The sequence below is a fragment of the Dendrobates tinctorius genome, unplaced genomic scaffold (assembly GCF_039654945.1).
Source record: "Dendrobates tinctorius isolate UK_male_01 unplaced genomic scaffold, ASM3965494v1 ptg000103l, whole genome shotgun sequence".
In the NCBI taxonomy this organism is placed as follows: Eukaryota; Metazoa; Chordata; class Amphibia; order Anura; family Dendrobatidae; genus Dendrobates; species Dendrobates tinctorius.
This window is the reverse complement of record NW_027361771.1, coordinates 12,839,246-12,863,597: the sequence shown is the minus strand read 5'-3', so window position 1 is coordinate 12,863,597 and position 24,352 is coordinate 12,839,246. Positions and strand designations below refer to the sequence as shown.

Below are 24,352 nucleotides of genomic sequence, written 5' to 3'. Positions count from 1 at the left end.
AGCAGGTTCACACTGAGCACTTGTGATAGACAAGACAGAGTCTGGAGACACCGCAGAGAATGTTCTGCTGCCTGCAATATCCTCCAGCATGACTGGTTTGGCAGTAGGTCAGTAATGGTGTGAGGAGGCACCACAGCCCTCCATGTGCTAGCCAGAGGTACCCTGGTTGCATTAGGTACCAGGATGAGATCCTCAGACCCATTTTGAAACCACATGCAGGTGCACTGGGCTCTGGGTTCTTTCTGATGCATGACAATGCTAAACCTCATGCGGCTGAAGTTTGTCAGCAGTTCCTGCATGATGAATGCATTGATGCTATGCACTGGCCTGCCCTTTCCCCAGACCTGAATCCAATTGATCACATCTGGGATATCATGACTCGTTCCATCCACCAACGCCACTGTGCACCACAGACTGTCAAGGAGTTGTCTGTTTCTTTAATCCAGGTCTGAGAGGAGATCCCTCAGGAGAACATCTTCTACCTCATCAGGACCATGCCCAGGCATTGAAAGGAGGTCGTACAGGCATGTGGAGGCCACACACACTACTGAGCATCATTTCCTTGTCTTGAGGCATTTCCACTGAAGTTGGATCACCCTGTAATTTGATTTTCCACTTTGATTTTGAGTATCATTCCAAATCCAGACCTCCATGGAATATTAATTTTGATTTACATTGCTCATTTTTATGTTTTATCATTTTCAATGCATTCCACTATGCAATGAATAAAGATTTAAAACTGGAATATTTCATTCAGTGACCTCTAGGATGTGGTATTTTAGTGTTCCCTTTCTTTTTTTGAGCAGTGTATATATTGTGGTGTAGTGACCACTGTGTCCGCTAGGGGGCGCTGTGTGGGTGTCCCAGGAGAGAGGATGAGTGGCAGGATGCTGAATGATCGTTATGTATCCCAAGGTAGGTGGCCTTGGGATGGAAGCTTGAATATGTGTGTTGATCAGCAGAGGTACTGCTGAGCTTTTGCTACACTGTGTCAGGGAGAGCTTTCCAGGTAGCTGGTGAGACGGGCAGGACCAGCTACCTACAAATCCACCCAGGGGTGTGTGTTTAAAAACGCCTATAGTAAAGACTATGTGAGTGAGCTTGTAGGACCTGTGATGAGGTCATAGCCATGTGATCCAGTGGGCGTGGCTACGGACCATATAAGGTGGCCAGGGTAGGTCAAATGAGTGAATGCTTGGACCCGGTTGGTCCATATGGAAGGTCTCGCCTGGTTGACGTGCTGAGTGCACGTGGAGACGCTGTGAGTAATGGCTGCAAGTGTCTGACAGTTCCCAGGGAGAGGGAATGAAAGTCTGAAGTATGAAGCAGCTATGATGTAACCTGGCCATGGGGTGAGCTAACTGTGGTTATGCGAGAGCCTGCATACTGGACATTGTATAACCTGTGTGACCACAGGGTTAACAGAGTGGAGCTCTGTCATGGACGCTATGCTGTTTAATATGAACTTTCTGTTGCATATGGCTTTGGTTTATATTGCATAATAAACCGAATGGACTGAGTTTATGTTGAGAAACCTGTGCCGGACCTGGTTTTCTGCAGCAAAGCGAGTGTCCCCAACACGTATAACAAGCGCTACCTTACAATATACTGTGTATATATATAACATCTGTTCTGAAGGTCACATGGAACTATGGAACTAACCAAATTGCATTTTAAGATGTGCGTTCCCATTCAAATCTCCATAATTTGGTTAGTATTTTTCATCACCATACAGTATAAGCAGTGGGTGTACTTGCGGTACTTTTTCACATAATTACATATGATAACTCTACAAGAAAATTTGTTATCCATCTTGGTCCTAGATCATGACAGTGAATTTTTCTCAGTACGACGAGAGAAGTGCTATAAGACTACTAACGGTTTGCATTGTCCAAGTGATAATATCATGAAAATTGCATTTTTTAGTGGAAAGAAGAAAAAGAGACAATGCTGCAAAACTATCGACATTTACAGGACAATAATGATATTTTGAAGAAAAAAACTGAAGCATTCCATGATCAAGTGTCTGAACTCCAGAAGGAGCGTGACCAGGTACCACGATATAAAAAAGATCTACTTTTCTAAATTATCTGACCTTTAAATTTAAAAAAAACAGCAGAAAAAAATAGTACCATTTACATTTTAAAAAGTTTGTACATACCGGTAATTTTCTTATTAACTTTGGATCTACTTTGAAGCAACTGCTAATCTGGCTAGTTTGGTTCTATGGTAAACTTCTTTTTGCACTCTATTTCATTTGCAGGCATACAGAGCTAGAGACATGGTTCAAGCTGAGATTTCACAATTTTTGAATGAGAAGGATTCACTAAGAGAACAAGTTATGCATCTTACCGAATCTAATTCGGAACTCAAACAGGAGATTCGAAGTTTGGAGGCAACTCTACAGATATGGATGGTAAGATGAGATTTGGTCATGCAAACTTGTAAGCAGGTCAGTTTTTTATGCGTGGCCCTTTGATTCCAATCACTAAATCCCATATGAGAGTAGCACAGTGACTGAGACAGACAGGGTTACATTTAAACAGGATTACCCAAGGTGAGGCAGGCAATCGTAACGGTTGCACTTTCATGAGAAGAATTCAGTAAACAGTTTAAGAACAAAACAAACAAAAAGGATGAGTGGAGACATGACACGTATAAACATAAAAGGGCAAACTTAGCATTACTCAGTAGTTTATGGAAGTTTGGGACATATATCAGACCACAGGTATCAAATCGTTGTGTTACTTACCTCCAGTGACTGACCTTCTAAAATTTTTTTATGGCCAGCTCCTTTTGTACTAGTCCACATCAGATTACTCTTTTAACCCAGCGTTACACAATAGTTTATGGAAGTTGGGGAGATATAATGGACCACAGGTATTGAGTTGTAGGGTTACTTACCTCCAGCCGCCAACATTGTTATCTTCTCATATGGCTGGTTTCCTTTGTATTAGTATAGCTTGAAAGGATTTTAAAACGTAACCTTTATTAGGTATATATTAAAAGGCAAAAATACAGAATACACAAAACACAAGTAAGTGCAAAAGGGAACCTTGTGTAAATAAAGTGCCCTATAACCAATGGACAGTGGGGTAAAGGATACCTATTGCCTCACAGTTATTGAGTCCAAAATATAGCAATAGGACTCTTATCTTATCCACTGTACAGGAGTGATTCTTGTATTGTATTATAAGGGGATTGGTAATGACACCCAAATAAAATAAATGAGATAATTTGGACATTTAAAAATGCATTTCCCCAATCAATACTAGATAAGAGGTCTATTGCTATATTTTGGACTCAACAACTGTGAGGCCATAGGTATCATTTACCCCACTTTGTTGCCTGATGCTGGTAGTAGAGTTAACTTTGGTATTCTCTGGTGAATATTTGTGTGTCACAACAATATTTGACTCTTGAGATCTATGTACATGGGTTCAAGTAGGGCCCATTTATTTGTGTATATATATAGGCATCGACGTGTTTATAGAGTTAAACTAAATTCTGGACTTTATACAGCTTGCTGTGCATTAAGCAGTTAAATTATAAGATTTAGCTTAAATATTTCTTACTCTCTGCTTTTCACTGACAGATGAGGAAAGACTACGAAGAATCCGCAGAGCAAATATACAGCTGTCAGAAGTTTAAACATCAAAGGCTTGTGCGTATGGATGCAATTTGTCCTTCTGATGATGGTGACAAGGGGTCCTATTGCAGCACATCTGAGGTTTGTTAAATCATTTTGCAATGTAGTTAATGTTTAATTTACCATACATTATCTTTTCAACAGATTAAAGTTTGCGGCAGTATGCAATTCATATCATGAATAACATTGAGATGCTATTCGGCAGCAGAATAACTTCCCTAGTGAATAATCAATGCCATTTTCTCAACAATCATATAAATTGTTACTCCTAATCATCATGTTCATCATGTGTGCCATAGAATGTCAGCTCTTGACAATTCATTAAAACGTAGGGGAAAGTATCCAAAAGTGCCTGTCCTGCTGCTCTACAATGTGAGCTGGACTACAGAGAGAAGAATGGGGAATGTATTGTTTCTTTTTCTAGACTATTAATTTGTTTGGCAAGAGTTATCTCCTGCTAAATATGGGTCATGCATAATATATCTGTCTGTGTGTACTAGTATTAGTTCCATATTAGTCAGAGCCTGATGAAGAGACCTGAGTAGTCTCAAAAGCTTGCAATGTGTTACCATCTTTTCAGTTAGCCATTATAGGGTATCAACCACTGAGGACTCTCAATTCTGAATATTTTTCTACTAGTATTAGTGCATTAATATTCATCCCCTTTGAACAATAACGTGACAGTCAGAGCGTAATATAGAAATAATCTTAATAATAAGACCAGTCACCGCAATAACTTTGCAGCTTACTTATATAATTCCTTTCAGTGCTCACCATTAAATTGACTACTGGCTGTGAAAGCCATATATTGACTGTGTCCATAGGTATGTGAGAGGTGCCAGGGCTGTAGTCGTGGCCCGCAATGATAGCTGCTTAGGCACACCCTGGCCACCCGCCACATACACACAACGTCCCTCTGACTCACTTGACTGGCCCTCAGGCTCCTCCCTGAGACGGAGGGGGTTCCTTGCTTCGGTTACTTGACAGACAAGCAGAGTCCAGGTCCAACTTCAAGCAGTTAACTTTACTCAACACTTGACACAGCTCGTCCAGTTAACATACAGATACAGCACACAGTTCCTTACACAGTTTGAGATTCTCTGTCTCTGAGCTGTCCCTTGCCTCCATAGGAACGCTGCCGGGTCACACCATACTTCCCAGCACTGCAGCTATCCGTCTGACCAGCTTTAGGAGTTCCCAGTCCGTTTCTCCCCAGATACTCAGGCGTCTGCCTATGTAGCCGATGGTCTTCATGACGTAGCTGTTCTGCATTCCTTCTCTTCCGGTGTTTCACTACTCTTAAGCCCTGGATGAGCTGGGCTCCGTGATTAACGTTATGGGGTCCACCCGATCTGTCCGGACTCTCAGGCCCTACTGACTAAAATGCTGGGAACTTGCTGGCTTACCCACGGTTGGCCCCTCCTATGTTAACTATTTACTCTACCCTGTATACTAATGTGTCCCCATCTAGTGTACTTACTTACATACTGCACTTTCCCTGCTAATCATACATTATACATATATACAATACGCTACCCAATATTATACATATAACAGACATTACAACGCCAACATGAGAAAGGGGAGTGGAGCATCATGTAATCTTGGTACACCCCTTAGGGTATGTTTGCATGGTCCGGATTACATCAGGATTAGCTGCGGATTGAATGCTGCATACAGCCGCAGCGTCCAGATGTTACAGCATAGTGGAGGGGATTTTAAGAAATCCCGTCTCCTCTATGTGTACTAAAATGCGGGTGACACACCCACGAATCCGGACATGTAGCGCATCTTTATAGAACGCAGCATGTCTATTTATCTTGCGGAGACGAACGTCTCCTCAAGATAAATAATGCAGTCTATGGATATGATGCGGTGATTCCGCATGTGTTCAATGAACACTTGCGGAATCATCGTGCGTAGAAAAGGGGGTGGCGCTTTGGGCGGAGCGGGCTTTACACTGCGTCCAAAGTGCTGTACTACATAGGATGTCCAGGACATCAAAAATCCTGCTTATTCCTTCACCTAATCATGCACTCTCATGGATTAAAATGGCAGGGCATCATCCCAGAAAATCAATTATAGAACCTCTAAACTTGTCTGAGCAGTTAATAGGGGATGGTGGAATAAGTGTGCGTCTGAGCAATCAACAGTCACAGATGGAAACACATGAGAAAGATGTTCTGCAGCCTGTAGTACTAGTAGATATTTTCCTTTGCTACCTTAGGGACCCAGCATGTTAACCATTTGTACGTCACATGTTATTTTAACCCCTTGGAAACTTGGGCTTAAGCTGAATTTATGAAACCTCTGTGAAAAGACACATACACGGCTTATGATAAATTGTCACATAAAGAAAGATCAACTAGTGCCTTATAAAAATGAATATTAAATATGCACAATTATTAATATACCATGGGAAGCACCTAATAATACATTATAGGCATATAGCTTGAATTACTCATAGCTTAAAATGGCCAAATAAATTAAGCTCCCATGAGAATTAGCTGGAATTAACCGTATGCTCACTCTCTATCTTCATTGTAATAAAGACCGCAGGTTATTCTTATTGCTCTAAATTGAAAAGAAGCTAAACTGCATACAAAATTTATAGACATTGCTTAAAAAGCATATGTGAATCATGAATAGCATAACCCGCGATCAAACTAGTCTCACAAAATAGCTTACATAAATGAAATATGCCGCGTGTCCTATTCCCCGACGTGCGTTTCGTCCTCTTCCTCAGGGGGCGTGTGTCAAAAACAGGAAAAAGCGGGTCTTTCAAACCATCAAACACCAATCAAATATTAGGCTAAAAAAGCCAAGTCAATCACAGATGATCATCCACCACGTCATAAAGCCGCTGCCTTTGCAAACTACTCATCATCCCCGGTCAAAGAAATGGAAGCTACATCGTAACCATAGTAATGATCACGTGTTAGTCTACCATTCCCTATATCGCCGGAGATTATCATGCAGCAAGCTAAAAGAACGGGCGCGCTCCTTGGAGATCATAATGTGAAGACAAAACCAATTCTGTGCAACAGCAAAATACCAATAGTGAATTAGTGCATATTCATGTGCAAAAACCGCATAAAGTGAACTAATATTTTGCCAATATTTTTTATACAATATAAAAATTTTTTTTATACTTTTACAATTATTAACCACACAAATTAATTAAAATATATGTAAAGTGCATATGTACTTTACATATATTTTAAATAATTTGTGTGGTTAATAATTGTAAAAGTATAAAAAAAAAATTTATATTGTATAAAAAATATTGGCAAAATATTAGTTCACTTTATGCGGTTTTTGCACATGAATATGCACTAATTCACTATTGGTATTTTGCTGTTGCACAGAATTGATTTTGTCTTCACATTATGATCTCCAAGGAGCGCGCCCGTTCTTTTAGCTTGCTGTATGACTCTGATAATCTCCGGCGATATAGGGAATGGTAGACTAACACGTGATCATTACTATGGTACGATGTAGCTTCCATTTCTTTGACCGGGGATGATGAGTAATTTGCAAAGGCAGCGGCTTTATGATGTGGTGCGCCACTGAGTGGATGATCATCTGTGATTGACTTGGCTTTTTTAGCCTAATATTTGATTGGTGCTTGATGGTTTGAAAGACCCGCTTTTTCTTGTTTTTGACACACGCCCCCTGAGGAAGAGGACAAAACGCGCGTCGGGGAATAGGACACGCGGCATATTTCATCTATGTAAGCTATTTTATGAGACTAGTTTGATCGCAGGTTATGCTAGTCATGATTCACATATGCTTTTTAAGCAGTGTCTATAAATTTTGTATGCAGTTTAGCTTCTTTTTCAATTTAGAGCAATAAGAATAACCTGCGGTCTTTATTACAATGAAGATAGAGAGTGAGCATATGGTTAATTCCAGCTAATTCTCATGGGAGCTTAATTTATTTGGCCATTTTAAGCTATGAGTAATTCAAGCTATATGCCTATAATGTATTATTAGGTGTTTCCCATGGTATATTAATAATTGTGCATATTTAATATTCATTTTTATAAGGCACTAGTTGATCTTTCTTTCTTCATGTGACAATTTATCATAAGCCGTGTATGTGTCTTTTCACAGAGGTTTCATCAGTTTTTTGTTTTAATGTGTTTTCAATAAAAATATATGTTTTATTATGAATTTGTATAGTGCTATTTCTGTTCCTGGATAATTCACACTATCGGTGGGACAGATGGGCTTTAGTATTGAATGTTGGCACGTCTAAATTATTTGTTGAATCTTGTTTTTTGATTTAATTTAAGCTGAATTTAGACTGAACAATATATTCTAAGATATGAAAGTATCAAGAATCTTCTAGCAAGAGTGTACATTTGTTATAAGATTGAAAAATGTGTTACTAATCAATCAGTGTGGGGTATTATCATTCAGGTGCATCAGTTAAATATGATAAATCTGTATAAATATAGTGCAAGGCTAGCAACAGCAAATTCCATTTTGACTTTCACTTGGTTATATCATCTAAGCTTCTTTTTATCATTCTATTGTAGTCTTGGCAGGACCTAGGTTGTCAGACAAGCAGTGACATCGGTGGCCGTATTTCTTGCAGTACCCTTCATGATGATTATCTTAATGATCTTTCTAAAAGGTTAGTGGTTCAAACACTTGTAAAAGCAGATTTCACATCTACAGATGTTACCATTTTTACCATATCAACATTAGGATGTAATTAATGCAATGAGTGATAAAAAAAGAAAAAGAATCTACCATAATAATTGTTGTCTGATATGTAGAGTGAGGCAGCGCACCCAGTGAAATGAACCTTTTATTTACCTATGGGACGTTTCAGCTCCAATGAACTTGTTTCATGATGCAGTTAGTTACTTTTGAGAATGATTGTTAACATTTTGGCTCACTGAAGACAGTTCAGAAGGGAGAGGTCCCTGCTGGTGCCATGACTTACATCCATGCACAGAACAGTAGAAAGTGGGAAGACAAAGATCTCCTAGTGAACCCCAGTGATCCTGAAAAAGGGGCCCTGGATCCTGAGGATGTAGATCTAAAGAACCTTGTCTTGAGTGGAGTACAGATGTGTATGATCTGCCTCTGCTCTATTCATTGTCTATGGGACTGATGGAAATAGTCCAGTGCTGCATTCAACTTTCTTCGGGAGTCCCACAGACAATGGATAGAGTGAAACTTGAAGAGACTGCCGATCCATTCATAAGGGATTCTACACCCATCCTTGGGATACTGAGCCCCTTTCTTGGGATCGATGGGCATCTCAGTGGTGGAATTCCTAGTATTCAGTAAGTTATTTTATGAATAAGGGACAACTTTCAATTCTAGGAATACCCCTTTAAAAACTCTGCACACCTACAGTGGCATGTAAAAGTTTGGGCACCCCTGGTCAATATTACTGATATTGTGAACATTAAGCAATTGAAGATGAAATTCTATCTATTATCTCAAATTGGCCTAAAGTTAAAGATGACACATTTCCTTTGTATTTTAGACTAAAAATATTTATATATATTTTCTTTTTGGACTGACACAAAAGTTTGGACACCGTGCATGGTTTGTACATAGTAGCATCCTCTTTTGCAAGTATCACAGCTCGTAAATGCTTTTTGTAGCCAGCCAAGAGTCTTTCAGTTCTTGTTTGAGGAATTTTCATCCATTCTCCCTTTTAATATTCTTTCAGTTCTGTGAGATTTCTGGGTCATCTTGCATGCACTGCTATTTGAGGTCTAGCCACAGATTTTCAATGAAGGTCAGGGGACTGTGAGGGCCATTGTAAAACCTTCACCTTGCGCCTTTTGAGGTAGTCTATTGTGGGTTTTGATGTACGTTTAGGATCATTATCCATTTGTAGAAGCCATCCTCTTTTCAACTTCAGCTTTTTTACAGATGGTGCTAAGTTTGCATCAAGAATTTGATGAAATTTATTTGAATCCATTCTTCCATCTACCCATGAAATGGTCCCTGTGTCAATGTATGCAGCACCACCCTAAAGCATGATTGTTCCACCCCCATGCTTAATGGTTGGCGAGATGTTCTTTTCCTGAAATTCTGCACCCTTTTTTCTCTACATATACCTTTGATCATTGTGGCCAAAGTGTTCTATTTTAAACTCATTGATCCACAGGACTTGTTTCCAAAATACATCAGGCTTGTTTAGATGTTCTTTTGCATACATATGACATTGAATTTTATGGTGAGGAAGCAGGAGAGGTTTTTTTCTGATTACTATTCCATGAAGGCCATTTTTGTGCAGGTGTCTTGGAAAAGTAGAGCAATGTACCACAACTTCAACTGCTAAATCTTTTTGAAGATCATTTGCAGTCAAGCGGGAGTTCTGATTTGACTCTCTAGAAATCCTACAAGCAGCTCTCACAGAAATTTTGCGTGATCTTCCTGTAGTTTATTGGCACAAGGTTAGAGGAGGCTGGGTTTTTATAAAGCTGTGAAATTTTCATCACCTTTCCTAATGATGATAGTGAACAAGCCATAATCCTAACAGGTTAATTAAGGTCTGAAACCTTGGTCAGAGTTGTCTGAGCAAACAAATCTCCCATGTGCCCAAACTTTTGCATCATCCCATTTTCTATTTGTAATTTTTAAAATGTAAAAAATGACACTGTATACAGTTGTGGCCAAAAGTATTGACACCCCTGCAATTCTGTCAGATAATACTCAGTTTCTTCCTGGAAATGATTGCAAACACAAATTCTTTGGTATTATTATCTTCATTTAATTTGTCTTAAATGAAAAAACACAAAGGAGAATGAGGCAAAAAGCAAAACATTGATCATTTCACACAAAACTCCAAAAATGGGCCAGACAAAAGTATTGGCACCCTCAGCCTAATACTTGGTTGCACAACCTTTAGCCAAAATAACTGCGACCAACCGCTTCCGGTAACCATCAATGAGTTTCTTACAATGCTCTGCTGGAATTTTAGACCATTTTTCTTTGGCAAACTGCTCCAGGTCCCTGATATTGGAAGGGTGCCTTCTCCAAACTGCCATTTTTAGATCTCTCCACAGGTGTTCTATGGGATTCAGGTCTGGACTCATTGCTGGCCACCTTAGAAGTCTCCAGTGCTTTCTCTCAAACCATTTTCTAGTGCTTTTTGAAGTGTGTTTTGGGTCATTGTCCTGCTGGAAGACCCATGACCTCTGAGGGAGACCCAGCTTTCTCACACTGGGCCCTACATTATGCTGCAAAATTTGTTGGTAGTCTTCAGACTTCATAATGCCATGCACACGGTCAAGCAGTCCAGTGCCAGAGGCAGCAAAGCAACCCCAAAACATCAGAGAACCTCCGCCATGTTTGACTGTAGGGACCGTGTTCTTTTCTTTGAATGCCTCTTTTTTTCTCCTGTAAACTCTATGTTGATGCCTTTGCCCAAAAAGCTCTAATTTTGTCTCATCTGACCAGAGTACATTCTTCCAAAATGTTTTAGGCTTTTTCAGGTTAGTTTTGGCAATCTCCAGCCTGGCTTTTTTATGTCTCGGGGTAAGAAGTGGGGTCTTCCTGGGTCTCCTACCATACGGTCCCTTTTCATTCAGATGCTGACGGATAGTACGGGTTGACCCTGTTGTACCCTCGGACTGCAGGGCAGCTTGAATTTGTTTGAATGTTAGTCGAGGTTCTTTATCCAACATCCGCACAATCTTGCGTTGAAATCTCGTCAATTTTTCTTTTACGTCCACATCTAGGGAGGTTAGCCACAGTGCCATGGGCTTTAAACTTCTTGATGACACTGCGCACTGTAGACAAAGGAACATTCAGGTCTTTGGAGATGGACTTGTAGCCTTGAGATTGCTCATGCTTCCTCACAATTTGGTTTCTCAAGTCCTCAGACAGTTCTTTGGTCTTCTTTCTTTTCTCCATGCTCAATGTGGTACACACAAGGACACAGGACAGAGGTTGAGTCAACTTTAATCCATGTCAACTGGCTGCAAGTGTGATTTAGTTATTGCCAACACCTGTTAGGTGCCACAGGTAAGTTACAGGTGCTGTTAATTACACAAATTAGAGAAGCATCACATGATTTTTCGAACAGTGCCAATACTTTTGTCCACCCTCTTTTTTATGTTTGGTGTGGAATTATATTCAATTTGGCTTTAGGACAATTCTTTTTGTGTTTTTTCATTTAGGACAAATTAAATGAAGATAATGATACCAAAGAATTTGTGTTTGCAATCATTTTCAGGAAGAAATTGAGTATTATCTGACAGAATTGCAGGGGTGTCAATACTTTTGGCCACAACTGTGTGTGTATGTATATATATATATATATATATATATATATATATATATATATATATATATATATATATATATATATATATATATATATACACATATATATATATTTGCCTCAAATACAAAGGAAATGTGTCATCTTTGACTTTAGCCCTTTTAGAGATTATTTCACCTTCAACTTGCTTAACTGTTCACAATAACAATAATTTTGACGAGGAGTGCCCAAACTTTTACATGTCACTGTACGTGTGTTAATACAGCCTCAATACAGCTAGTTATAAGTTGGAATTCCACACATGGGCTTTCAAATACATAAATCTTCTGTTCACTGTGTCTCTTTAAGCAAAAAAATGCCGCAGCCACATATTACATTTAAGTGTCTATAGTGAAATATAAAATACATTGCATGCAAAGCAATTTAATTTGTAGTGTTTCTTGGGTTTGGGTATGGCTTTTGCGGCTTATTTTGGGAAAGCAAAAATAAAGTATTACTGAAAGTAAATACTAAATTAAGCACAACTGCTTTTACTTGCAATAGTATGTTTCTGTATCAGGGAGACATGAGTTTGTAAATTATCTACAGTAGATTCTAAGGCTGCATTCACACATTGCAGCCATGGTGTATATTATTCAAAGAGTCCTAACTTTTTTTTTATTTTTCCGTCGTCATACCCATAAGGCCAGTTTCACACGCCAGTGGCTCCAGTACGTATAGTGACAGTTTCCTCACATACCGGAGACACTGACACACGTAGACACATTAACATGAATGAATGAATTAACATGTCAGCGTGTTTTCACGGACACATGGTCCGTGTGCAAAAGACGGAGACATGTCAGTGTTTGTGGGAGCGCACGGTCCGCAAAACATGCTCAACACGGCACGCGGAGAACAGTTCACACTGTTCTCAGTGTTCACAGACGGCCACCGGGGAAGAAGCAATACAGTAAGCACTGTTCCCCTGTGGCTGGTGCTGAACGCCGTTATCATTCTTCTCTCCTGCTCTGCTGGCAACAGCGAGCAGGAGAGAGAATGAATGAAAACCCGACGTGGGGTCCGCCTCTGTTTGTGAACCAACCCGGAAAAGCTCACAGCTGGGGGCTGCTATTCTCAGGCTGGTAAGGGGCCATTGATCTTGTCCCCCCCAGCCTAAAAACAGCAGCCCGCAGCTGCCCAGAAAAGGCGCATATATTAGATATGCCTATTCTGGAGCTTTGTCAGATTCTTCAAACTTGCTCTGTAACAGTGGCAAGTGGTGTCATAAGGGGTTAATGTCACCCTTTGTAAGGTGACATTAAGCCCAGATTAGTAATGGAGAGGTGTCAATAAGACACCTCTCCATTACTAATCCTAGAGTTATTCAAGGGTTAAATAAACACACACACAATAAGAAAAAAGTATTTTAATGAAAGAATACACTACACACAGTGTTTAAAGCTTTATTTTACTCCTAATTCCATATCGATGCCATTGTTCTGTAAAAAAATTATAAAATAATAAACCAACAATATCCATACCTGTCCAGCGATCAGTCAAGTCCCATGGCGTAAATAAATCTCGGGGGGGTTAATCAGTTTACAGCCGGAGCGCTGCTAATGCGACCGCTCCGACTGTAAACTACTGGGGAATGAATGAGAAGCAGCGCGCACAGGCTCTGTGACATCACCGCTTGTTACTGAGCATGCGCCGGCTGCTACCGTCAGATTTTTTGGTAACTTTTTGCTTCATATATCTATTGATTGCTTTTTGCTGGAATTTATTGGGTGAGGAGCATCAATCAAAACCTGTAATTCCCGCATTTCTTTTTATTGGGAGGGTTTTGGAGGGTGAAATAATTTTATATTTTGATAGATCAGACTTTTGAGGATGTAACAAATACAAAATTATTTCTAGTTTGTTAATTTCTTTTTCTGAATGATTATTTTTTTTACTATTTTAAATCCAATTTGGACTTTGCAGTATACTGAATTGTACAATCTCTTATAAAGTCCAGTCACGGGTCAAAACAGATGGTGCAAAAGCAGCCTTCAGTTTAATGCCTACCACGGCAGTCGAATGGCAGCCCAACAACTTGCTTTGGTTGCTGCTGTTAGCAGCCGTTACCCGCAATGTATGGAGTTGGCTCAGTGCCATAACGCACTCCATACACTTACACCCAACATGTACCGTATATGTAGGACATATTTCGGGAAGGCGTTAAAGTTTACATATGATTATAATTACAATTAAAATTAATTGCACAAGCAACAGACAAATCTATTAATATTTGGAAGACTGGTCAAAAGTCCCTACTAATAAAAGTTGGTTGCAAGGATGGACCTATTCAGCTCCACGTATCATAGTGTGCAAGTAACTTTTATTAAGTGGAATTGTTAAAACTAAACTAATTACGATTAGAATGTCAAGCAAATACCACATAAGAATTGTTGCTGTTCTTCATTTCTTCCACTTACAACAGTTGTTCCAATGAACTTCCTGATCTTCTTGAGACAGAAAGAACAGTGGTAGACTTTGAATATGAAACAGAGTACAAGAAAGGTAAACTGGATTGAAAATTTAAAGCAGTTAATTCACATTGGGCTATGAGTTGGTCACAAAAATACTCACTCACAATATCATGACTTGGTACCAGTAGTCAAGTGTGTATTTACAGCCGGGATTCTATCTCAAGTTGCACCAATAATGTGGACTAAATAACAAATCCACTTATTTTAGACATTTTTTTAAATTTACAGGTTTGAATGTTTGTTGGATAGAGCTTTAGCTAAGATTGCCTTTTCCCAAGATCAGGATTCAATGTGGAAATCCACTTCACATAACATCACACACCTACAGCTTTTCTTAAGTTGTCTCAATCTGTTTTTTTTAATTTGTAGCAGTGTTAATCCAAAATTCCACAAAAAATAAATATATAAATTGTTTTCTGATTAGACATTTTTGAGAAACTGTTGATTTAAAATAAAACCTTTGACGGTTCTGTGAACACACCCCAATATATTATCAATTTCAAGAGTGCTGCATCCATCTGTGAGACTTTTGCCAATTTTTGATTTTTCAGAGTAGGCTAAATATCTTTTTTGGCGCATTTTACCTAATGGAAAAAAGATGCTTAATAATGCTGCAAACCTTGATAAATGGTGTTTATGTCCTTAGGCCTCACCCTCCCTCATTACACAAATACACATCACATGATCTGCTTTATCCAATAAGCACCCAAGTATATACAGCTTGAAATTTGAAAATAATTTATAAAAATGATGATATGGTCAAAATACTCACTTGCCTAATAATTGTGCACACAGTGTACGTAATACGGGTTTGCGCTATACATAGACACATATAGACCATATGTGTCTATGTATAGCGCAAACCCGTATTATGTACACTGTGTGCACAATTATTAGGCAAGTGAGTATTTTGACCATATCATCATTTTTATGCATTATTTTCAAATTTCAAGCTGTATATACTTGGGTGCTTATTGGATAAAGCAGATCATGTGATGTGTATTTGTGTAATGAGGGAGGGTGAGGCCTAAGGATATAAATCTCTCCTGACAGAATATACCAAAATTATTATTTTAAAAGCTAATCATATTTCAATATACATTTTTGGTTTTGTGAACCAGAAGGAAAGGTTCAGAAAGACACATGTACACGTACTCATTACACACACATATGTATACAAAATATACACATTTATACACATTATATACTTGTGCATATTACATAAACATATTTATATACTGTATATACATACATTGTATATAAATAAATTTACATATATAGTACATTGCGAAAGTATTCGGCTCCCTGGAACTTTTCCATCTTTTCCCACATATCATGCTTCAAACATATAGATACCAAATGTAAATTTTTGGTGAAACATCAACAAGTGGAACACAATTGTGAAGTTAAATGAAATTTATTGGTTATTTTAAATTTTTGTGGAAATTCAAAAACTGAAAAGTGGGGAGTGCAATATTATTCGGCCCCTTTACTTTCAGTGCAGCAAACTCACTCCAGAAGTTCTTTGTGGATCTCTAAGGGTGTGTGCACACGCTGTGGATTCTGCTGCGGATCCGTAGCGCTTCTGGCCCTGCGGGTCTGCAGCAGAATCTGCTGCATTGTACAGTGCCATTTTACTCTATGTAAAATGGAAACCGCTGTGCACATGCTGCGGAATTTTCCGCACGGTTTTGCTGCGGTTTCAAATCCGCAGAAAAAAATGACATGTCACTTCTTTTCAGCGGATTCCGCTGTGGTTTACCATCTCCTCCATTGTAGAGGTGATAAACCGCAGGGCAAAACCGCAGCCTAATCCGCAGGTCTTTTGACCTGAAATTTACCTGCAGATTTTACAAAATCCGCAGTGAGAAATCCGTAGCACCTAAAAACTACGTGTGCACATACCCTAAATGATCCAATGTTGTCCTAAATGACTAATGATGATAAATATAATCCACCTGTGTGTAATCAAGTCTCTGTATAAATGCACCTGCTCTGTGATAGTCTAAGGGTTCTGTTTGAAGCACAGAGAGCATCATGAAGACCAAGGAACACAACAGGCAGGTCCGTGATACTGTTGTGGAGAAGTTTAAAGCTGGATTTGGATACAACATGATTTCCAAAACTTTAAACATCCCAAGGATCACTGTGCAAGCGATCATATTGAAATGCAAATCTACTGTACCAAGACCCGGACGTCCCTCTAAACTTTCATCTCAAACAAGGAGAAGACTGATCAGAGATGCAGCCAAGAGGCCCATGATCACTCTGGATGAACTGCAGAGATCTACAGCTGAGGTGGGACAGTCTGTCCATAGGACAACAATCAGTCGTACACTGCACAAATCTGGCCTTTTATGGAAGAGTGGCAAGAAGAAATCCATTTCTCAAAGATATCCATAAAAAGTGTCGTTTAAAGTTTGCAACAAGCCACCTGGGAGACACACAAAACATGTGGAAGATGGTGCTCTGGTCAGATGAAACCAAAATGGAACTTTTTGGCAACAATACCAAACAATATGTTTGGCATAAAGGCAACACAGCTCATCACCCTGAACACACCATCCCCACTGTCAAACATGGTGGTGGCAGCATCATGGTTTGGGCCTGATTTCCTTCAGCAGGGACAGGGAAAATGGGTACAATTGATGGGAAGATGGATGGAGCCAAATACAGGACCATTCTTGAAGAAAACCTGTTGGAGTTGGCAAAAGACCTGAGACTAGGACAGAGATTTGTCTTCCAACAAGACAATGATCCCAAACATAAACCAAAATCTACAATGGAATGGTTCACAAATAAACGTATCCAGGTGTTAGAATGGCCAAGTCAAAGTCCAGACCTGAATCCAATCGAGAATCTGTGGAAAGAGATGAAAACTGCTGTTCACAAACGATCTCCATCAAACCTCACTGAGCTCGAGCTGTTTGCCAAGGAAGAATGGGCAAGAATTTCAGTCTCTTGATGTACAAAACTGATAGAGACATACCCCAAGTGACTGCAGCAGTAATCACAACAAAAGGTGGCGCAACAAAGTATTAAGTTAAAGGGGCCGAATAATATTGCACGCCCCACTTTTCAGTTTTTGAATTTCCACAAAAATGTAAAATAACAAATAAATTTCGTTCAACTTCACAATTGTGTTCCACTTGTTGATTCTTCACCAAAAATTTACATTTGGTATCTTTAGGTTTGAAGCATGCTATGTGGGAAAAGGTTCAAAAGTTCCAGGGAGCCGAATACTTTCGCAAGGCACTGTATGTGTGTGTTTATACATATACACACCACTAAATATTGAAATAGATTGCAGCACCAAGCAGGAATTATGAAAATCACAGGATCTTTAGACATATTACAGAAATGCAAATTATGAAGAAATGTAAACAACATTTCTGAAATATCACGATTTACAATACCATAGTATAAACTCTAGGTGCAAAAATACATGTACAGATTATCAAGATCCACTGTTGTCAGCTCCTTTTGCAATTATTGACCAATGGCATATCAGATGTACTCAATGGGAGACAACTCTGGAGATACTGCCTGACATGGTATCACATTTAGACTGCACACACAGTAGCATGGGTAACATACAACCTGGTGATGTCATTTTCAAAAATGGCTACTGGGACACTTTGGAAAAATTACCATACCATTAGTTCCATGACTAAGTCAATGTTATGTTGAGCTGTTAGTGCATCTGGAATGAAAATGAAAAGGGTCCAGCTACCGCACATTATGCTACCCCACACGATAATCCTGGAGGGAGGACCAATAAGTTATACCCTTTTGAAGGCCTTTCCACGGCATTGCCCATATGGTCTCCAAACTAACCTCGTATTACATCCAAGACAAATGCGGGACTCATTGCTAAAAAAGATAGACCTCCACTGCCATCTTGCTTTGCACCAAGGTAGCCTTTGAGAGCAGTGGTGTGAGGTCAAAGAAGATACTTTAATGAGGGAATGCCACACTGGTCCTATTCCTGGGATAATGGTTCGGGGTGGCATAATGTATGGCAGCCTCTAGTCTTCATTCTAGGTACACTAACAGCTTGGCGTTACATTGATTTGGTTATGGAATGGGTGGAACAGTCATTTCTCCAGAGTATCTCATGAGCCGTTTTTCAGCATGACAACACAGGCCGCATGTTGCTCATGCTACTTTGAGCAGCCTGCATGGCCTAAATGTGTCACCATGGCCTGTGGTATTTCCAGACTTATCTACCGTTGAGCACACCTAGGACGTCATTTGTCAACTATTGCAACTTGTATCTTGCTGATTTTAAAGCCCAAGTGCATTAAATGTGGCAGAACATTCCTCAGACAACAATTAATAATCTTACTGATAGCAGCCAAGTTGTGTAAGTGCGCGCATTTCTGTGTGTGGCGGTCATAACAGATACTGATTAAATCTATTTATTTATTTTACTCACTTGTATGGCGCCATTAATTCCACAGTGCTTTACAGACATTATCACCACTGTCCCCATTGGAGTTCACTAAATTCCCTATTAGAATGTCTTTGTAGTGAGGGAGGAAAACGGAGAACCTAGAGGAATCTTACCCAAACAGGGAGGAGAACCTTCAAACTTCTTACAGATGTTGTCCTTGTTGGGAAATGGACAGTGTTAACCACTGAGCCACCGTGCTTCCCTAAATCAAGATGTTTTGAAAATTTTGTTTCCATTTTTTCAGCATTTGATCCTGTAATTTCAGCAATTCATATACACACACATATACAGTACTTATGTCTTAGATTCTTCTTGATCAGCAGGATAATGTAAATGCTCCCTACCATGCTCATTTATATTGATAGTGGCATTAACCTACAAAGCCAAACTAGATTGTTAATTGTTTTCAGAAATGATGGGCGAGAAGAATCTTTCACATATTACAACTTTTATTTCATTGTTCATACGTTGACTATGTAGCTCGGCTGCTCCAGTACAAAGTACAAACCTTAATTCAATTAGTACGCTGTAACTTGATGCAGAAATAGCACAATAATCGTTATCTTTTATTGTAGGTCTCGAACTATTTTCACACTTGAATATAAGTAATAGAAGTTTGGATCTTGGTTACCTTGAAAGGTTTGTAAACTTTTTATATTCGTGGCTATCTTGCACTTTACATAATAATTATGGCAGTCATGGAGAACCTAAACTTTGGGACAGATGGACTAATTAGATTTAATTTTCCAAACTATACAGTGATTAATAATGCCATGCAGTTACTAAACAAAGTTGGTTTTACATCCTGTAGGAACAAATCTAAAACAAAGAGGCAAAGTAGGAAGTTTCCCTAACATAATAATAAAGTTCAACACCAATTAAAATGAACTTAATATATACTGTAAAATGAATTAGCAAAGGTCACAACAGTAACTCTGTAATATGTTTTACCTATTGTGCAGCATTTGTCCCACATCCTACTTGCAGTTCTCTGATCATTGGGGTTCCGACACTCTGAACCCCCACCATTCAGCTTTTACCGATGGCGGCCTGTAGTTTTCAGATACTGCTGGAACACAGCAGCTCAGCTACAACTATTGTGGTTGCATACTACAGATCTAACCCCTATTAATTTGAATAAGGGATCTGCAGTACCCAGCTGTTGCCACTGTAGAAATGACAGAGCTGTTGAGTTACAGTAGCATCCAAGAACTTTGCTCCTCCACTGGCACTGGTAACCGCTGATCGGCGGGGTTTTCAGATGTCACACCACCACCAATCCTAAGGCTAGGCAATCAATAAAAAAAGAATGGCTAATCCTTTAATGAACTTTATTTTTTCCCCACTAGAGGACTTCACAATACAATTACGAATGCTTATGTAATACTCAGTATACCAAAGCATTATTCCCTACCTAGACGCCACTGCCACAGACAGTATTGACTGATCTAAAAGTTTAACCACACGGTATCTGAGTTATCATCAGTCCTAGCTGTTGTAGCACCGTGTTAGCTCTACATTACTGCCAGTGCGCATTGTCATAGTATGTCTGGGTATCTTTTATCACTAGGTATTTCATACTATTATTGAATACTAACAACTAATCTTTATCCAAACATTATCTAAATGGATAAATAATTCCATTCAGCATAAAAAATCTATAATATTTCGAGTAAATCTAAAAAACTTGGTTTGGAAATCATGATGAAAACTGCACCTTCCCAGCATATGTTAAATTCCATGCCAGTTGTGATATGTTAGAATCAATTGCTACAATGTTCAATCATTTAAAAAAGGAGGGATTCCTGAGCTGTTACAGTTGAAAAAAAAAGACTAGTAGAAACTGTCACGGCGATAACTCACATGCCTCCTCAGTGCCGCCTTACTCACTGTTGTCACCGCGTGGCTTCTCCTCCTGTCAGGCCATCTCAGTGAATTTGCCTTTTGCCTTTTCCTCAACACTGCTGCATCCACAAGTGGTCTCCATTTAGTTTTAGGGAGGCATGGCCCATCTGTGCAAGAATTTAACCCTGCTGTGTCCTGCAGAGATTAGGTTCCTAGGCCTATCCCATGCCAGTGATGCGCCCCAGAGGCCGTGGGATACTCGGCGCCGGGCCCATTAACTTCAATGGGAAACGTCACAGTGGCAGTGACTCGGTCCATGGCCTCAGGCGGTCATGTTAAAGGGGAGTATTGATTAGGGATAAAGTTTATGTAGTGATTCATGATGTCAGTTGGAGTGTTCGTCTGTAGTATAGCCGGCACTGCAGATGATCCCTGGGGGAGTAAATGGTGATGGCAGTGCAGATGTTAAACCCTCTCCAACCAGGGCCGACTCCCAGAGATTGTGATGGAAGTAGAAGGCATGGAGTAATAAGGCAGGAGACAAAAGTCACTTTATCACTTACTGTAGTTCAGGTGCAGTTCAGAGGAGATATTACAACTCTCACCAGGTTACAATCTGCTCTGGAGAATGGGAGTTATCCTTCCTCTGCCGTGACTCATTGTAAGCTTCCTGCTATTCTAATCCCATCAGGGACCAAGGCTTCCCAGAGTTCGAACTTCTAGTATAGCCTCTACTCACTGTGTGCATTTCTCCACTGGCAGCTTGCAGCTTGGATCCTTTGTGAAGCTCACGTTCCATCTTGTACAATCCTCACTGATCCTTGTTTGCTGCTGTAATCCCAGGGAAAACACTGCGCTGTTGGTTGTATAAACTCACACAGTCTCTCAGCTTACCATCCTGCTCTGAAAGCATGGATGGCCTAGGGGCTGATTCCCTGATGCTTCTTATTAGCTTTACTCCTGGAGGACCACATGTCATCATGGCTCCCAAGAGCGTTCTTCCTCCTTCATCACTGAACAACAACTCGGCCCCTCCCCCTCCCAGTTAGGGTATGTCTGCAAAGCTCTAAGCTTCAGACATGGGTGGGAGTGAGGTAAATTGTGTGTGTGTTATGGTCTCTAGCAGAGAAAGCATAACTCCCATTGCTCGCAAAACACATACAAAACAGTACATATTTAACCCTTTTGTGGCAATAAAGAAGCAGGGCGCCACACCAGCAGGGTCTATATTAGACAGCTTCTCCCACCACTCTCTGCCTGAACTTTTTTTCCTAGCCTGCAAGCATGTTGTTTATACATTTCTTCATATTCTGTCTCCTGATATCGACCTGGCCTTTTTACCTGCTCTGTTTGACGTCTTCATACCTGACTCTGACTTTGTACTGTGACCGCACGCTGCCTGCTGACCATAGACCATCTGACAACTCCTCTATCTTGACCTCTTGTACCTCGTACCCATGCCTATGACCCTCCGGTCAGCTGCTGCAGTCTCGGGGACTTCCCTAGAGTGGTACATGGTGTCTACCACCAGCCCAGCCTATCCTCACCATCAGAGGCCCTAGTGAAGACCCGGTAGACACTTATTTGTTAACATATAGTCCCTCAAAATAATCTTTTTTTTTTTATTAATGATTTAAAAAAAACACCAAAAACCGAGTGTAACAAACACTTAGAAATAATGAATCTATCAGATACAGAAATATCTAAAATCAGACCATGGATAATTCCACATAACACAGTTACTACTATAATAATATCCATATATGATACCAGCCTGTAAATACCTACAGAGTCCCTTACTAATATCCTAGACTGATTCTACCTAACTGAGGAGATTGGCACCCTAAAAGGTACGAGATGTGCTGCCCTCACTCATCAGTGGCTGCCCCTGTCTAAACTGGCTGTCCCTGTTATACACAGGTGGGAATAGACAGGTGCATAAATAGAGATAAAAATAATATAAAAAATGTATGGAGTGTGACAAACGATAAAGGCGTAATAGCCTAAGAAGAGAGTACTTAGATGATTATGGCAATAATAGTACCTCTCTAATAGGGAGATAATAATGCCTCCCTTGTAGGTGTTTATATATTTCTCTGATAGATTGATTATTGTTAAGTGATTGTTGCCCTGGGTTTCAGGTGTTTTTTTAGGACTTGTCAATAATAAAGATTATTTTAAGGGACTATATGTTCACACACAACGTTTATTTCCTTGTTGTAAAACGAAAAAAGTGGTTTGGTACCATGTTAGCCAGTAGAAAAAAATATATATAAAGTGCTCTCACTTTATATATATTTTTTTCCTTGTTGTATAAATCTATTTCCAAAAACCAGTAGACACTTAGCCACATCCATCCAGGGTAAGCCCAGCCAGTGGCGCAGTGTGTCCATACCCACTAGCATTACAGAATCAATTGGCATCTTCAAGATTTGCAACAAATCTGAGAATTCTTCTTTAAAGTATAAGATTTATAAAGAATCACTCATCTCTAATTCCACTATAGGTTTGTATACTTTTTTCTGCAAATAATTATATAGAATACTCCAGATGTGTTACTGAAATTTGGTGGTTTATATATACTTTTTTATGTACACTATTTTAAAGATATTTTTAAGTTATTATTTATTCATCAGGCTGTAGATCTGAAGCCCCTGTCACTCCAGCTCTATTCCCTGCTAAGCGCAGCATTCCCCTGCTTGACTGATGGCATCTTTGCCTGAAGTCACAAGCAGTATATAGGCGATCAGTCAAGCATAAAGATCCAGTACTTGGCAGGGAATAGAGCTGGAGTGACAGAGACTTCCGATCTAGAAATAGTTCTTCATCCTCATTTGTATATAAATTCTAACGCTGATTTCTCCGTAAAGGAGGGACGGGCTAGCTATGTAAAAGTGTTGCTGGATTTGTCTTTTGAAAAAGCTCATATAAATAGTTTGGGATGTGAATTCCTGCTGGCCTATTCCATTTATTGTAAGAATATTTGTACTTATCTATATAACAGCTATGGTGTTCTGCTCTTACATGCAGCCCTGTACGGAGGCGGTACGCGCAGAGAATGTCCAGTCGAGTGACAACAATTGCTTTTCAGGGAGATGACCTGCTAAAACAAATAAGTATAATTGGAGGAAACAGAACAGGAATCTTTATCCATCAAGTTACCCGGAAGTCAGCAGCTGATGAAATGTCACTAATACCAGGAGTCCAGATCATGGCGGTACGTTACATTATTTACTGTGGGGCAATGGAAATTAGCTTTCGAAAAAATTGTGTAGCTTAATGGATGGCATAATAAAATAGCTAACTGAGCAGATGCTTTATACCATTGCCACCCTGGTTACACCTCACTTTGCAACGTTTCTAAATGTTTTCTAATATACTATAGTAAAAAAAAGCTATTATATGCTAAAATTTCTTAGTAGTGTAAATAATATGATTAGGGAGCACTTACACAGATTGTAACACAGCAACATTGAGCTCAGATGTTAAGGTACTGTCACACTTAGCGATGTACCAGCGATCCCGACCAGCGATATGACGCAGTCAGGATCGCTGGTACATCGCTAAGTGGTCGCTAGTGAGCTGCCACACAGGCAGATCTCACCAGCAACATCGCAGGGGTCGGG

The 24,352-nt window shown here is 39.7% G+C and overlaps 1 protein-coding gene across 1 annotated transcript in view; it reads left to right on the top strand.

Annotated features, from left to right (window-relative positions):
• CARD14 (caspase recruitment domain family member 14) overlaps positions 1–24,352 on the top strand; it is a 111,756-nt gene that overhangs the window by 45,414 nt on the left and 41,990 nt on the right. Inside the window, exons 8-14 of the mRNA XM_073588093.1 lie at positions 1,927–2,052; positions 2,264–2,416; positions 3,596–3,730; positions 8,194–8,291; positions 14,377–14,456; positions 19,457–19,520; positions 23,757–23,943. Coding sequence (XP_073444194.1) covers positions 1,927–2,052; positions 2,264–2,416; positions 3,596–3,730; positions 8,194–8,291; positions 14,377–14,456; positions 19,457–19,520; positions 23,757–23,943 — 843 coding nt within the window. The remainder of the gene's footprint in view (positions 1–1,926; positions 2,053–2,263; positions 2,417–3,595; positions 3,731–8,193; positions 8,292–14,376; positions 14,457–19,456; positions 19,521–23,756; positions 23,944–24,352) is intronic.